The sequence below is a fragment of the Loxodonta africana genome, chromosome 8 (genome assembly GCF_030014295.1).
Source record: "Loxodonta africana isolate mLoxAfr1 chromosome 8, mLoxAfr1.hap2, whole genome shotgun sequence".
NCBI classification, from domain to species: domain Eukaryota; kingdom Metazoa; phylum Chordata; class Mammalia; order Proboscidea; family Elephantidae; genus Loxodonta; species Loxodonta africana.
Window position 1 is genome coordinate 80,898,559 of NC_087349.1, and position 13,332 is coordinate 80,911,890.

Here is a 13,332-nt window from a genome sequence, read left to right on the forward strand (position 1 = left end):
TCTGAGTATGAATGCAACAGGATTCCTCTTCAAGTTGTCATTCCTGGCATAGTAGACTATATGATTGTCTGATTCAAAATGGCCAGTACCAGTCCATTTCAGCTCATTAATGCCTAGGATATTGATGTTTATGCATTCTACTTCATTTTTGATGATTTCCAGTTTTCCTAGATTCATACATCATACAGTCCACGTTTGAATTATTAATGGATGTTTGCAGCTGTTTCTTCTCATTTTAAGTCATGCCTCATTGGCAAATGAAGATCCCAAAAGCTTGACTCCATCCACGTCATTAAGTTTGACTCTACTTTGAGGTGGCAGCTCTTTTCCAGTCATATTTTGAGTGCCTTCCAACCTGGGGGGCTCATCTTCTGGTGCTATATCTGACAATGTTCTGCTGTTCATAAGGTTTTCACTGACTAATTCATTTCAGAAGTAGACCGCTGGGTCTTTCTTCCTAGTCTGTTTTAGTCTGAAAGTTCAGCAGACACCTGTCTGACATGGAAGACCCTGCTGGCATTTGAATACCAGTGGCATAGCTTCTAGCACCACAGCAACAAGTAAGCCCCCACAGTATGACAAACTGACAGACACGTGAGTGGCCTGGGCCCCCGTTATCTCTGCCAGCCTTAGCACTGGCTTTCTTGAGAAAGGTTCCCTCAGGTGTGAGGATGGCTGTTGCAGATCTAGACATCACAATCCATGTTCCAGGCAGGAAAAAGCAGGACAAGCATAGGGTCAAAAAGAACCTTCTTGAAGCACCAATCAGAGACTTCTGCCTCCTTCCCAACCATCAGATCTAGTCAAAGGACCACCATTATTGCAAGAGAGACTGGGAAATGGGGCATTTCAGTTTTTCTTAATGCCATCCAAACTGGGATACTGTTTGTAAAGAATTTATGGGTGGGTAAGTAGCAATCTCTGCCACAAAACTCTAATCATTTATCACACTCTGGGGTACATCATTGTAGTAAATGGTGCTGGCACCCCACCCAGATTCCCCTTACAGGGTTGGTACACTCATCCCCCACTCCTCTGAGTTCTGGCTGTTAATAGCTCATAGCTGCCCCCTTCTCAGAAGAATTGTCCTCTGCCACAGGGAGCCACCTTGCTCAGAGATGCCTGGGAGGTTATGCATCCCTGCCTACGCCTGCCACTGCCAGGCAATGTGCAGCCAGTGACTGACTGATATGTGGGAATAAAATCCAGGTCCCCTTGCCTCAAGATGGGACAACTTTGTGGTGCCATTTCTCTCAGAGTTCTGGGTGGGATCAGACAGAGGCCAGATTTCAGCTACACCAACATCCTTGCTTAGCATCTTACCCTGTCTGGCCTTCTTCCCTCATTTCCCTTCTCCTCAGTAAATCACTTGCCAAGTATGTCCATCTCAGGTTCTGCCTCAGGGGAACTAAGACAATTATTTTTTCTTATAATGTCTTCATTTCCTCACCCTTTCTCCTGAGACACTGTAAGAATTGAATGTAATCATACCACCTCCTTTTTTCCCAAATACACTCTTTAGACTATCAAGCCCAAACACTGGAAAAGTTAACATGTAAAGAAAGGAGCCCAAACTGTATTTTTTGTTTGTTTGCTATACAGAAATACTGGTGCATGTTTTTTTCAAGCGAAATTAGAGGCAAAATTATTTAGGCAAAATGGTTTCCCCTATCAGAGTGGTTAAGTGCTACGGCTGCTAACCAAAAGGTCAGCAGTTTGAATCCACCAGGCACTCCTTGGAAACTCTATGGGGCAATTCTACTCTGTCCTTTAAAGTCTCTATGAATTGGAATCAACTTGATGGCAATGAGTTTGGTTTTTCTTGGTGGTTTCCCCCATAAAGATATTCATTTCCATTTTTATTGGCTAAATGTGTATTTGCTACAAGTTTGAGACAAACAGTGTGGCAGAGCATAAGACAGGAATTTACCAGTCTATGCTGGGAGCTGCTGCTAGAGTAGTATTTTCTGAATGTATAATTTAGTAAAAAAAAAAAAAAATAGTAGAAAGCTACAAATAGTAAAGTGAATTTTTCAACTACTTCTGTGTGGACACAGTTGAAATATGCTTTTCTGGAGTAAAAATGACTTTGGTGGCTGAAGTTTTGTCACAGCTATGTTATAATTCTTATAATATTACCTAAGCAGTCCAGCTTCTTTATTTCAACAGCAAAATTACGTTATCATATATTCAGAATACTAAATAAAGCTGCAAATGACAAATTATTGTTAAATAAAATATGCCGTTTTGCATTATATATATATATATATATATGAAGTCCAAGGGTAACCCTAGGGGAAGAAAGATATCTAGAAGTAGCTGTGCCATGTCCTTGCTCCTGTAGTCTTGCAGTGCTGGTTCAGGCGTGAACTTCCTTGTGCTGCATCTTCTCTTGCTTTCCATAGTTTCCCTACTCAGGTCTGCCTTTCCCAAAGAGCACCCCATGCTTTCTACTTCCCTCCCATTCCCCTTTCCTTAACTCCCATTACAATTTAACTGACTTTTGTATCCTACACCTTTATTCTCAAAGAAGTAGGCCTAACCACCTATTCCCTGTATTTCTGTAGAGGCTTTCAGGAAACAATTAAAACTTGGAATGCTTACCCAATGGCAAGCGATTAGAACACCAATTTATTTCTTCATTTTGATTTTTAAATCAAATGATCCCAATTTCCATCAAGTCAATTCCGACTCATAGTGACCTTGGAGGACAGAGTAGGGCTGCCCTGTAGAGTTTCCAAGGCGTTAATCTTTGGGGAAGCAGACTGCCACATCTTTCTCTCACCTCTGTCTTGGTTAACACTTTACCACTGTGCCACCAGGGCTCCTCAAATCAGATGATACCATATATGAAATCTCTGTGTAAAAATAGAGCTTTCAATAATCAGATAATGTATTTGAAAGATATCTGTAACATGTACATGACTTCCTTGAACAAGGAAGCCACAAAGTCATACTCTAAACTTTACTCTGTGTGCTCAGTTTGCCTGGATTTGGCTGTTATCAAAGTAGAACATGTATTCATTATAACAGTGTTACCTTGTTCTTTTTAAAGGAAGTAGCTTTATATAATTATCCATGTTTAATTTAATTTGTATTGTAAATGCAGTTAGGAAAGGGATACTGGAAAAAAATGCATTCTCTCTAGGAATAACATGAGAATTCACAATGATTGATTGTCATTATCAAGTGCTACAATCTTTATCAGTTTTATTTGATTCTTCTTCCACGTAACTGTGGATTTCCTTTAAATGTTGTTGTGTAGACTTTAGGGCTGAAAATCACTAGAAGTGTTTCTTAAAACTGTCATTTGATCTGATAATTTGCCTTATTGGAAGATTCTAACATTGAGCCTTCTATTGTCTTTTTCTGTTTTTTGGGGGGGAGGGTGAGGAGTATTTTCTTTCCCTTCTCACCTATATAGACTAAAAGTCCTCAAAATATTATGAATCAACTACACCATCGTGACGTAAGTGTGTGTTATCAATAAGTAGTTTCCTGATTTTTGTGTATTCTGTCCTGTTGATGATGGGTACTTATTATACTTTATGACAGATGGTTATAGAGGTCATTTCACATGTGTCATAACATTTAATTCTGGGAAGTAATTTAAAAAATCATTCAGCTTAAGTCAACGTTCATGTTAGAAAATGTGAAAAAAGTTAGTGTTCTGAGATTCTCAGTGATTCAGAATTTCAGTCATACCAAAATTGTACTTGTAATAGGTTGAACTGATGTGTATATATTTGACCTAATTGGCTTTTAAGATTCACTTTGAAATCACTAAAATAGATACAGTAATTTTTTTTTTTAACTTAGGAGCTATATTTTTAAAACTTTATGTCCTAAGGATGTTCTTTTAAAGACAATAATTTACAAAAAATTTGAAGACAAATAGCGTTTTCTTTTTTGAACCTATAACTAAATACATAAACACAACATATATACATACATATGCATACACGTGTGTATACATATAATTCATTTTAGTAACTATAATAACGTTACAACAGTTCCATTTATTGAGTGCTTGTATGCCTTAGGATCCCTGGTGGCACAGTGGTTAAGAGCTCATCCGCTAACCAGAAGGTCAGCAGTTCGAATCCACCAGCTGCTCCTTGGAAACCCTAGGGGGCAGCTCTGCTCTGTCCTATAGGGTCACTATAGGTCGGCATCGATTTGCCAACAATGTGTCTGGTTTGGTTTTTGTATGCCTTAAGTATTACACTTGGTGTGCTTTGCTGCACTTCATTATCATATCAGGGTTTTGATATAGATATAGTTAACCCTATGTGAAGGAGCCCCTGGATGGAGCAAACAGTTAAGCACTCTTCTATCAGAAAGGTTGGAGGTTCAAAATTCCCAAGAAGCACCTCAGAAGGAAGGCCTGGTGGTCTGCTTCTGACAGGTCAGCTCTTTGAAAGCTCTGTGGAGCAGTTCTGCTCTGCCCACATGGGGTCGTCCATGAGTCGGAATTGACTCCACAGCAACTAGCAGCAACAAACGTGTGTTACAGTGAAAGAAATGAAGGCCCGGGGAGTTTAAGTAACTAACTGAAGGGTACAAAGCTAGTGAGTAGCAGTGCTGTGGGAGTTTGTTCCGGTAACCATGTAGTAACACTACCTCATCACATCCATTGCTTCCACTTGTAACGTAATGAGCCCATGCATATATATCAATAGAATTATTTAGAATGTACACAATTACTGGCAATATGATTTTAAATCCTTTACTAGCTCCTGTCAAGGCGGCACATTTTTTAATCGCATGGGATTTTGTGAGACACTGAGGACTAGAGTAAATAAAAAAATAAAAAGATCTGAGGATATATGGTTTAAAACATTACTAGTCTGCTTCCATTGGCTTAAGAGTTTCCATTAAGATCCATAATTTCCTTTAGGAGCCATAAAAATTATCCTTAATAAAAACTCAATGCTAGAGCATAAAGAATAAGGTGCTTAATGAAACATCATTGGACAAGTAGCTGAACAAGCAGCTTCTGCAGTTGTAGAGTGGGAAGAACCACTCAGTCACACCCTTTAATGAGGTGTCAGCACCAGGCGTTGCTAGGAAGCCACTACAGGAAAGCAGCCTTTTCGTGATGTTTAATCAGGAATGGAACAACAAATGTACTGAGTTCATGGACTTGGACCCTGATGACAAAGTGCAGGTCACTGTAAACAGCAGTCGTACATTGATGGGTATGCTGTGTAAAAAAGACTTTTACTCACACCAAAGATTATGTGTACATGTGTACGTGAGAGAGAGAGGAAATTCCTAACAAGTGCTGACTGATAGCACCCATAGTAGCATGACCATTCAGTGTAAAGAATTGCTGTAAAGAGTATGAATACTAGTGTTTTAGTTATTTTACTTACTTGCATATTTTGAAATTAAAAAGAAAATTCTGCTGGTCAGAGTATGTCTGGTTTGTCTTCTGTGAAGTTTAACCATGACACTCTCCAGCCATAATATTTGACAGTGTTTCCAGGAAGCTCAATTTATGGTCTTTTTCCAGGTCTGCAGAACTGTAAGGTCCATCTCCCCCGTATCCATTTATGGGATCATTTTTCTTATAGTTATGTATATTCTGAGAAATGTCAGTCCTGGAACCTGGGCAGTATTGACAGGAACAAAGTCCCTATCGTTCTCAGTCATCCTTAGGTGTCTAAAGTTTGAGAAAAGAGGTTGGCACTACAGCTTTTTAAAGAAAACAGAAAGCAGAACACAAGGAAACAAGGATTTTTGTTTATAAACTCATAGTTTACCACATGTGCTAAGGAAGTAGAAGCCTGACCTGAGCTTGAATCTGGGTCAACTTAGGGCAGAGTCAGAGACCATTAGAAACAAAGAGCAGATTCACAGACTCTGCAGCTTTCCCTCCATGAGACTGCCAGCTTCGGTGCCAGTGCACAAGTCCTACCTGTTGATTTAAAGGCTTGGGCACGTGTCCGCTGAAACCAGGTTTCATTCCATGTACCAGTTGGGTCAAGGTTGAGTTGGTAAAGGTTAAGTTGGGTCTGCAAATGTGCTTGATTTCTAAAGCTAAACTCGTTTTCTTTCTGGGAACAAAACTGAAAAGGCCACTCACACTTCTGAATATTTCAGGAATAAGCAAGTTTTACAGTTTTGCAGGCTAAGCCAGATGGACGGATTTTAGGCTAGAGAGTCTTCACAGTTAGGTGGAGGAGGGGCACAGGCAGAGCCAAGCTGGTAGCAAACAGAGCCTGAAACATTAGTCACATTTCTAGTCTTGGAATTCTGGGCCACATCTAGAAAGGTCAGTGAAGAAGTTTTGGGTAATATACAGAAAAAGTTTATGTAAAGCCAACCCAGGGTAGAAGGGAACACAGACAGGAGATAACAGAGCATCAGAGGTATCAGAAAAGGATGGTTTTGTTTTAACCCATTGGTTGTCCAGTAAAATACAGGGTAGGGTGCTCACTGTGGCCCCAGTTAGGGCTACTTTGCCATGTTTAGTCCCCTGTAGTGTCCCCTGTAGTGTCTCTTTGGAGACCTGGTGGAGCAGTGGTTAAGAGCTAATAGCTGCTAACCAAAAGGTCAGCAGTTCGTACCCACCAGCCACTCCTTGAAGACCCTTTGATACAGCTCTGTTATGAGTTGGAATCAACTCGATGGCAATGGGTTTTTGGGGTTTTTTTTTAGTGTTTCTTTGGAGCCCTGGTAGCTCAGTGGTTAAGGACTATGTCTGCTAACCAAAAGGTTGGCAGTTCGAATCCACCAGCTGCTCCTTGGAAACTCTATGGGGCAGTTCTACTCTGTCCTGTAGGGTCACTATGAGTTGGAGTCGACTTGATGGCAACAGAATTTTAGTGCCTCTTTCCCTCTTTTGACTGCCTACACCCACCTCCATGCCTCCTTCAGGTCAGGACTATTTTTACCCTTTATTCCAGAATGTTGGGAAAAATTGAGACATAGAGAAGTGAAAGAGAGACCGATTGGATGGAGGTAGCCAAACTCTATCCCCTTTAAAACCACCATGTCCACACACACACAACCTGCATGCTTTTCTATTATGTCTATTACATTTTTTAAAAAAATAAACAGAGATTTGAAGAAATAAAGTGAGACAGCAAAGAGAGATAGGTTTTATTGCCTCTGAGGAGCCATATTTAAATATGCCCTCTTCCCCCACCCCTGGCCATCCTCCTAAAACAAAGTGAGCAGCCCCTTCTCTGATGGTGCCACAGCTCCTTGGGGAAACCACTCTTGTAGCATTTGTCATACTGTATTTTATTGTTTGTGTAGACTATCCTTTCCTTGCCTGCACTGTAAGCTACTTATGCCCAGGATGTCCCATGTCCTTGGGACATTTCATAGTAAAGGATAGGCTGTAGGAAGAATGTGGTTAGTCCACTAAAAACTGATGATAAAATAATATATCAGTCATTCTGTATTATATTTTATGTGTTTAAGCCTATAACAATGAGCCTCTTTTTAAGAGTATAAGTAGTTAGTGGCTAGAAGGAATAAAGAGAAGTAGTTTCCAGGTACAACTATGGTTTTTCAAGTATCACAGCCAAGTGTGGGAATGTATGGGAAAATTAATTGTCATGATCTTAAAGTGTTCTAGTCTGAGAAATTAAATTAGGGTAACTAAAATAACTCACCCGTTCTAACCACTTCTAAGACAATAAATCTTGCCATTACACCTGGTTCTGGTACCCTTCAAGGCAAAATAATATTAAGATGATCGGAATTCTAAAGTTAGCTACTTAGTATACCCATCAAGAATACGTCTCAGAAAGTGCATTCGCTATGACTCAACATGACCCAACTTTACATGTTGAAATTGACGTCTCTATATGACTATTTTTACAGTAAAAACTCTATAACCAAAAATACCTACTTGATTCAGATAATATAAAATTTGACAAAACTTCAACATTCTAAAAATATTTAGAGACTCCCCTAGTGCTGCAGCAGAATTCAAGACAAACCCAAAAATCTAACTAAAATCACATTTTCATTACCCTCATTTCCCCCTGACCTTGTGAAAACAAGTAAGAAGAGCTATCCAGAAAATGCTGGATAATTGCAGTGTGCACATTAGCTCTTCCTGAAGCAATTACACATTTTTTGGTGGTGGTGGTGGTGTTAGGTGTGGCCAAGTCGGTTCCAACTCATAGCGACCCTGTTTACAACAGAACTAAACACTGCCCGGTCCTGCGCCATCCTCACAATCGTTGTTATGCTTGAGCCCATTGTTGCAGCCACTGTGTTAATCCATCTCATTGAGATTTTTCCTCTTTTCCACTCACACTGTACTCTACCAAGCAAGATGTCCTTCTCCAGGGACTGGTCCCTCCTGACAACCTGTCCAAAGTACATGAGAGCTGTTGTTAACCTGATTTTGAGATTCAAAAATCTATATTTTGGTCTAGAATTGTATACACTGCCCAATGTGAGACTAACCCAGTAATGCTTCATTTTATACTCCATTACAGAAGACAATAGATGTGCGGATTCAAACACAGCATCCTGTGCCAAGTGCCTTGCGCTGGGTCCGGAATGTGGATGGTGTGCTCAAGAGGTGTGCCTTTTTTCTTTTGTTTTTTTTCCTCTTTTCCTCATGGTTGACCTTCTCTCTAGCATGATTTCATTTCTCTAATACACTGCGCCTTGAAGATGCTTCAGAAAAAAGGTACTGCTGAACATCAGGAAAATTTTATTTGGTTTTATAGTTGGCAACAGTGCATCTGGCTGAATATAAAATATAACCTTTTTATTAGGAAAACTATGGTAATTTGAAATGAAGTGCAAACCATTTTATGTTTTCCATCTGTTCTATAGAGAGAATTGGCAAACACAGATAGTAACTTTTGATAGTTCAATAGGCTTTGGTGTGAAATTCTTGCTGCAACTTGTGGCATTAGGTTATTATCCAAGTTGAATCATTCTCTCATACTTGCTTATAAAGAAAAGCAAGCTAATTTATTGGTTCATTTAATTTGTTTTATTTGAAATACTTGGAGGTAATTTACTGACTGTTTCATAACACTGTACACTTATCCATTTGTGACTTGTGGAAAATGGGATGCTTTTCTTTTGACATGTGACCTTGTTTTGTGAGACATTGTGTATACTTACATTCTGTGGAATGGAAAATCATTCAAAAATGTTTATTGTCCAAAATTAGTGTTTTTGTATTCTACCAAAAGAAACAAATTTCAGTGACCATCTTCTTGTAAAAAGATTAAAATGCATTCTTTCTTTCTTGGCCCTAATGTTGTTCTGTGAGGTTTTTTTTTTTTTTCTTGGTAATTTTCAGTGAGAACTAACTGTATATAATATATTGCACTGAAAAAGCCATCTCCTGACTTGGAGTTTCTTCTGCTATGAGCTTGCCCAGGTCATTTTACATTTGCTTGTGTGACTCTGGGAATCAGAAAAAATAGCCCTTTAAAGGCCTGTTGTTTAATGTGAAGGAAGCTCTCTAAATTTCCCCACCATGCCCACCACACCAGCTCAAGAACTGTGCTTACCATCATATTTCCTACCTCTCTTGTTCCTTATGGCCCTGATATATCCCTGAGGGTGGGGGGGAAGAAGGCTGAAAAGCAGCAGAGGCTGGTGGGCATCACTTTCTTTAATAAATCAAGGCAGAATAGAGACAGGGAAGGAGCTGGAGAACAGTAACCATGTCTGGAAGTAAGCCTCTCTCTTCCTGATGTTCTGCAGCCTTCCTGGATGTACTCTGAGCTCTACCAGTGGGAAAATCAGATGTCACTCATGAAGTAGGCAGTGCTTTGCCAGAGTGCATGGAGTCAGGCACTATCATAGAGAGGACAGTTCCAGAATACCTGGATTTAATCCTGTCATCCTTATGAGCTGAATGACCAGACTGAATTCACTCTGCAGCCTGAGCCTCCCTTTCCTCATCTATGAAAACTTGAGTTGGAGTTTATTTATAGGTTTTTCTTTGTCAAGAATGGTTCACGGCTTCTTATTTCCTGATCCCAAACAAGTGCTCCATTTTGGATTTTTACTGCATCACTAAGGAAGATCCCTAGAGCCCTGAAGTTTGTGCCAACTGCTAAATACTTTAGTGAGGGCAGTGTAAAGGGACTTTCAAAAGAGGGTTCAGAAACCCAGTTGTCAACCAAATGTCATATGCCAGCTGTGTAAAAAATCAGGTTCTGGAGGTAGAGAACCCCTTCTGTCCATCTCTCACTCTAACTGGCATAAAAAAATCTGGAGTCATAACTCTGGGAGTAGCAGTACTAGTCCTGCCAGGGGAGGAAGGATTTTGAGTATTCAGAGGAACAAGTGGTCAAATGGAATGAGTAAGCTGAGGGGAAAAAGGGTGGCTGCCAGAGCAGAGAAAGCAAGTTTGTGTCCACTATTGGTCAGATCTTTCAGATGGGACCACAGAGAAAGAATTTGGAAATTCACTTGACTGTTTACATCTCAAAATACTCTCCTGTGTAGTGCAATGTAGTCTAATATGGGTGTTGAGAAAACAGGCTCTGAAGTGAAACCAATCTAGGTTCAAATCCCAGTTTCTAGCTATACATTTCGGTAAGTTACTTAACCACTATGAGCTTCGTTTTCCCTGTCTCTAAAATGGAAATAATAATTGGACCTACTTCAGAGTGTTGTGAAGATCAAAAGAAATATTATATGGGCAGAATTTGGAACACAAGTAATGCTTAAGAAGTGCGAATGTTATTATGCAGGACTTTAGTGAGAATCTGAAGTAACTTCTTCGGGTTTAGAGACCTAAGAAGATCGTCTGTGTTAAGAATACAACCCCAAGGTTGAGACTCAGACACGGTCCACTTCATGAACAGAAGCTGTCCACTCCCACTGGCTGACCTGACATCATCGAAAGGAAGAATGTAATGATAAATTTTGAAAATCACCACCATTTAGGAACAGATGCAAATCACATCTTATTTCTCACCCAGGAAGGGTGGAAGAGCAGCGAATGAAGGGGCGGTTTTTCTCTGCTCATGATCAGAACAGATAACAGTAACAATAAGCCTAGCTTGTATAATTTTCAAAGCTGGTCAAAAGTAAAAGATCACAAGAAAATTTAGGCAGGGTATATTCAAGTTGCTTACATTCTTGTGTAAGATGTTAATCTGCTGTTCTATTTACTTTGCCTTCTCTTTCCATCCATACTACATAAAAGTAATTGAAAAACCATTAGAACCCAAAAAACTTATCGAAACAACCTAGTTTAATTCCGCATGTCCCTTTTCTAGCACATGTGAAAGAAATAATAAATTCTGAAGAATACTTTTCCTCTCTGGACTGATCCATGTGGTTCAGGGTGTGATTGCATGACCAGAAGTTTAGAGGACAGGCTGGGAGCATAATTGTACTAAAATATAATATGAAGAACATTCCTTGTTAAAAGGGAATGATTTGGTTTGTTAGTGCTGCTACAACAAAAATACCACAAGCCGGTGGCTTTAATGAACAGAAATTTATTTTCTCACAGTTTAGGAGGCTAGAAGTCTGAATTCGAGGGCACCAACTGTAGAGGAAGGCTCTGTCTGTCCACTCTGGGGGGAAATCCTTGTCTCAGCTTCTCTAGCTTTCTTCTCGGATTCATTGAAGATCTCCACACTGCAGCTATCTTTCTCCCATTCCTGCTTGCTTCTCTCTGTGTCTAATCTGATCTTTTTATATCTCAGAAGTCATTAGGTTTAGGAAACACCCTACACTGCCATGGCCTTATTAACATAACAAGAGAACTCTTCCGAAATGGGATTACATCCCCCGGTATAGGAGTTAGAATTCCAACATATATTTTGGGGGAAATAATTCAATCCATAACAGGGAAGATGATAGAATTCTTTTATTTCTGTGCAGGTTGCCAATTTCAGAAGCTGGAAAGACTCAGAAATGAGTATAAGAAAAAACAAATTCTTATTTATATCCCCAGATTGTTATATTAAATGGATAGAGAAACAATTGGTGAAAAGCCAACCTGAGTAACTTCAACCTGGACTTTTCATTCTTAAATAGGTTTTCCATGCTTCAGAAAGTTGGAGTATGACTTTGCTTCTGTTTCTTGTAGGAAAGGAAAACATAAGAATTAGAAGAAATCACAATGATACCCACCCATTTCCATCGAGTCGATTCCGACTCATAGCGACCCAAATACCAAAAATTAAAAGGGTGTGGTTTCAAATTACTTCTCTTTTATACGAAGTAGAAAGTAGGCCACAGTGGGCAGGGGCAGCATTCCATTCTTTATTTTGATTCCACAGTCTTTTATTCCATTTTCAAACCTAATTGTCAAATTGGCAATATTTTTCTAACTTAGTTTTTACAGTGGGGTAAAAAGAGCCATGCTGATTCAGATATTGCAAAATAACTGAAACTATTTTGCCTATTTCAGCAAAACTATTGGACATTTAAAGGTTAAATGGCATAGCTTAATGTATGCTTTCAGTGAATTAACTGATTCTTCTTCATTCTGAACACACAAATAACATAGTCCACGAGTGAAAAAAAAAAAAAATCAGAGCTATTTGTACTTTATTTCCATTCCATAATTTAATGTCTTGGGGTTTTTACATCTTTGGCATGTCACTTGAGACATAAATGGGCAAGCAGATACCAAGCCTTACCAGTGACAAGTTGCCATCAGTTGCTTCCAACTCATAGCAATCCCACGTGTATCCGAGTAGAACTGTGCTCCACAGCGTTTTCATTAACTGGTTTTTTTGGAAGTAGATAACCAGGCCTTTCTTCTGAGTTGTGTTTGGGTAGACTGGAACCCTTGCTTAGCAGCCAAGTGCTTTAACCATTTGCACCGCCCAAGGACTCATCAAACCTTAAGCACCCTCAATATTCCTCAGGCACAGAGAGAGGTGTGACTCCCCCACCTAGCCCGAAGCTCTCAGAAGGGCTGTGACACACACTCTACCGGCTCCTATACTGCCTTTCTTTTAGAAACTCCAAGTTTGTAAACTACATTTCACATTCAGGATCTCTAAGTTTTGTGGGAAGATAGGATAAATTTTGATACAAGAAATTAAGACTTTGAAAATGTTAAAGTTCAGGCTGAAATCTAGATGCACAGTCAAGAGCAAAGCAAATTGACCTTTTCTCTTTCCATGAAGTCATTCACCAGATGACACCTGGAAATCTTGATTGAAGAAGAAGGTCACATTTCCTTTTGTCTCATAGCTCTAAGTGCGTTCCACACTCTAAATCATAGGTCAACAAACGCTTTTTTGTGATGGGCCACAGTGTAAAATTTTAGGCTTTGTGGGCCACATGCCGTTTCTGTCAGATTGTCTTCTACTTCTTTTTTGATTTTTTTTTTTTTTTTTTTGTAGCCTTTCAAAA

At 39.5% G+C, this 13,332-nt stretch overlaps 1 protein-coding gene across 4 annotated transcripts in view; it reads left to right on the plus strand.

Annotated features, from left to right (window-relative positions):
* The window catches only part of ITGB8 (integrin subunit beta 8), a 111,288-nt gene that overhangs the window by 32,769 nt on the left and 65,187 nt on the right, over positions 1–13,332 (plus strand). For 3 of the 4 annotated variants that reach the window (XM_023544371.2, XM_023544372.2, XM_003407087.4), the window contains exon 2: positions 8,469–8,554. The exons of the other annotated variant lie outside the window; for it this stretch is intronic. In XM_023544371.2, the coding sequence (XP_023400139.1) occupies positions 8,469–8,554 (86 nt within the window). The remainder of the gene's footprint in view (positions 1–8,468; positions 8,555–13,332) is intronic. 4 annotated transcript variants of the gene reach the window in all.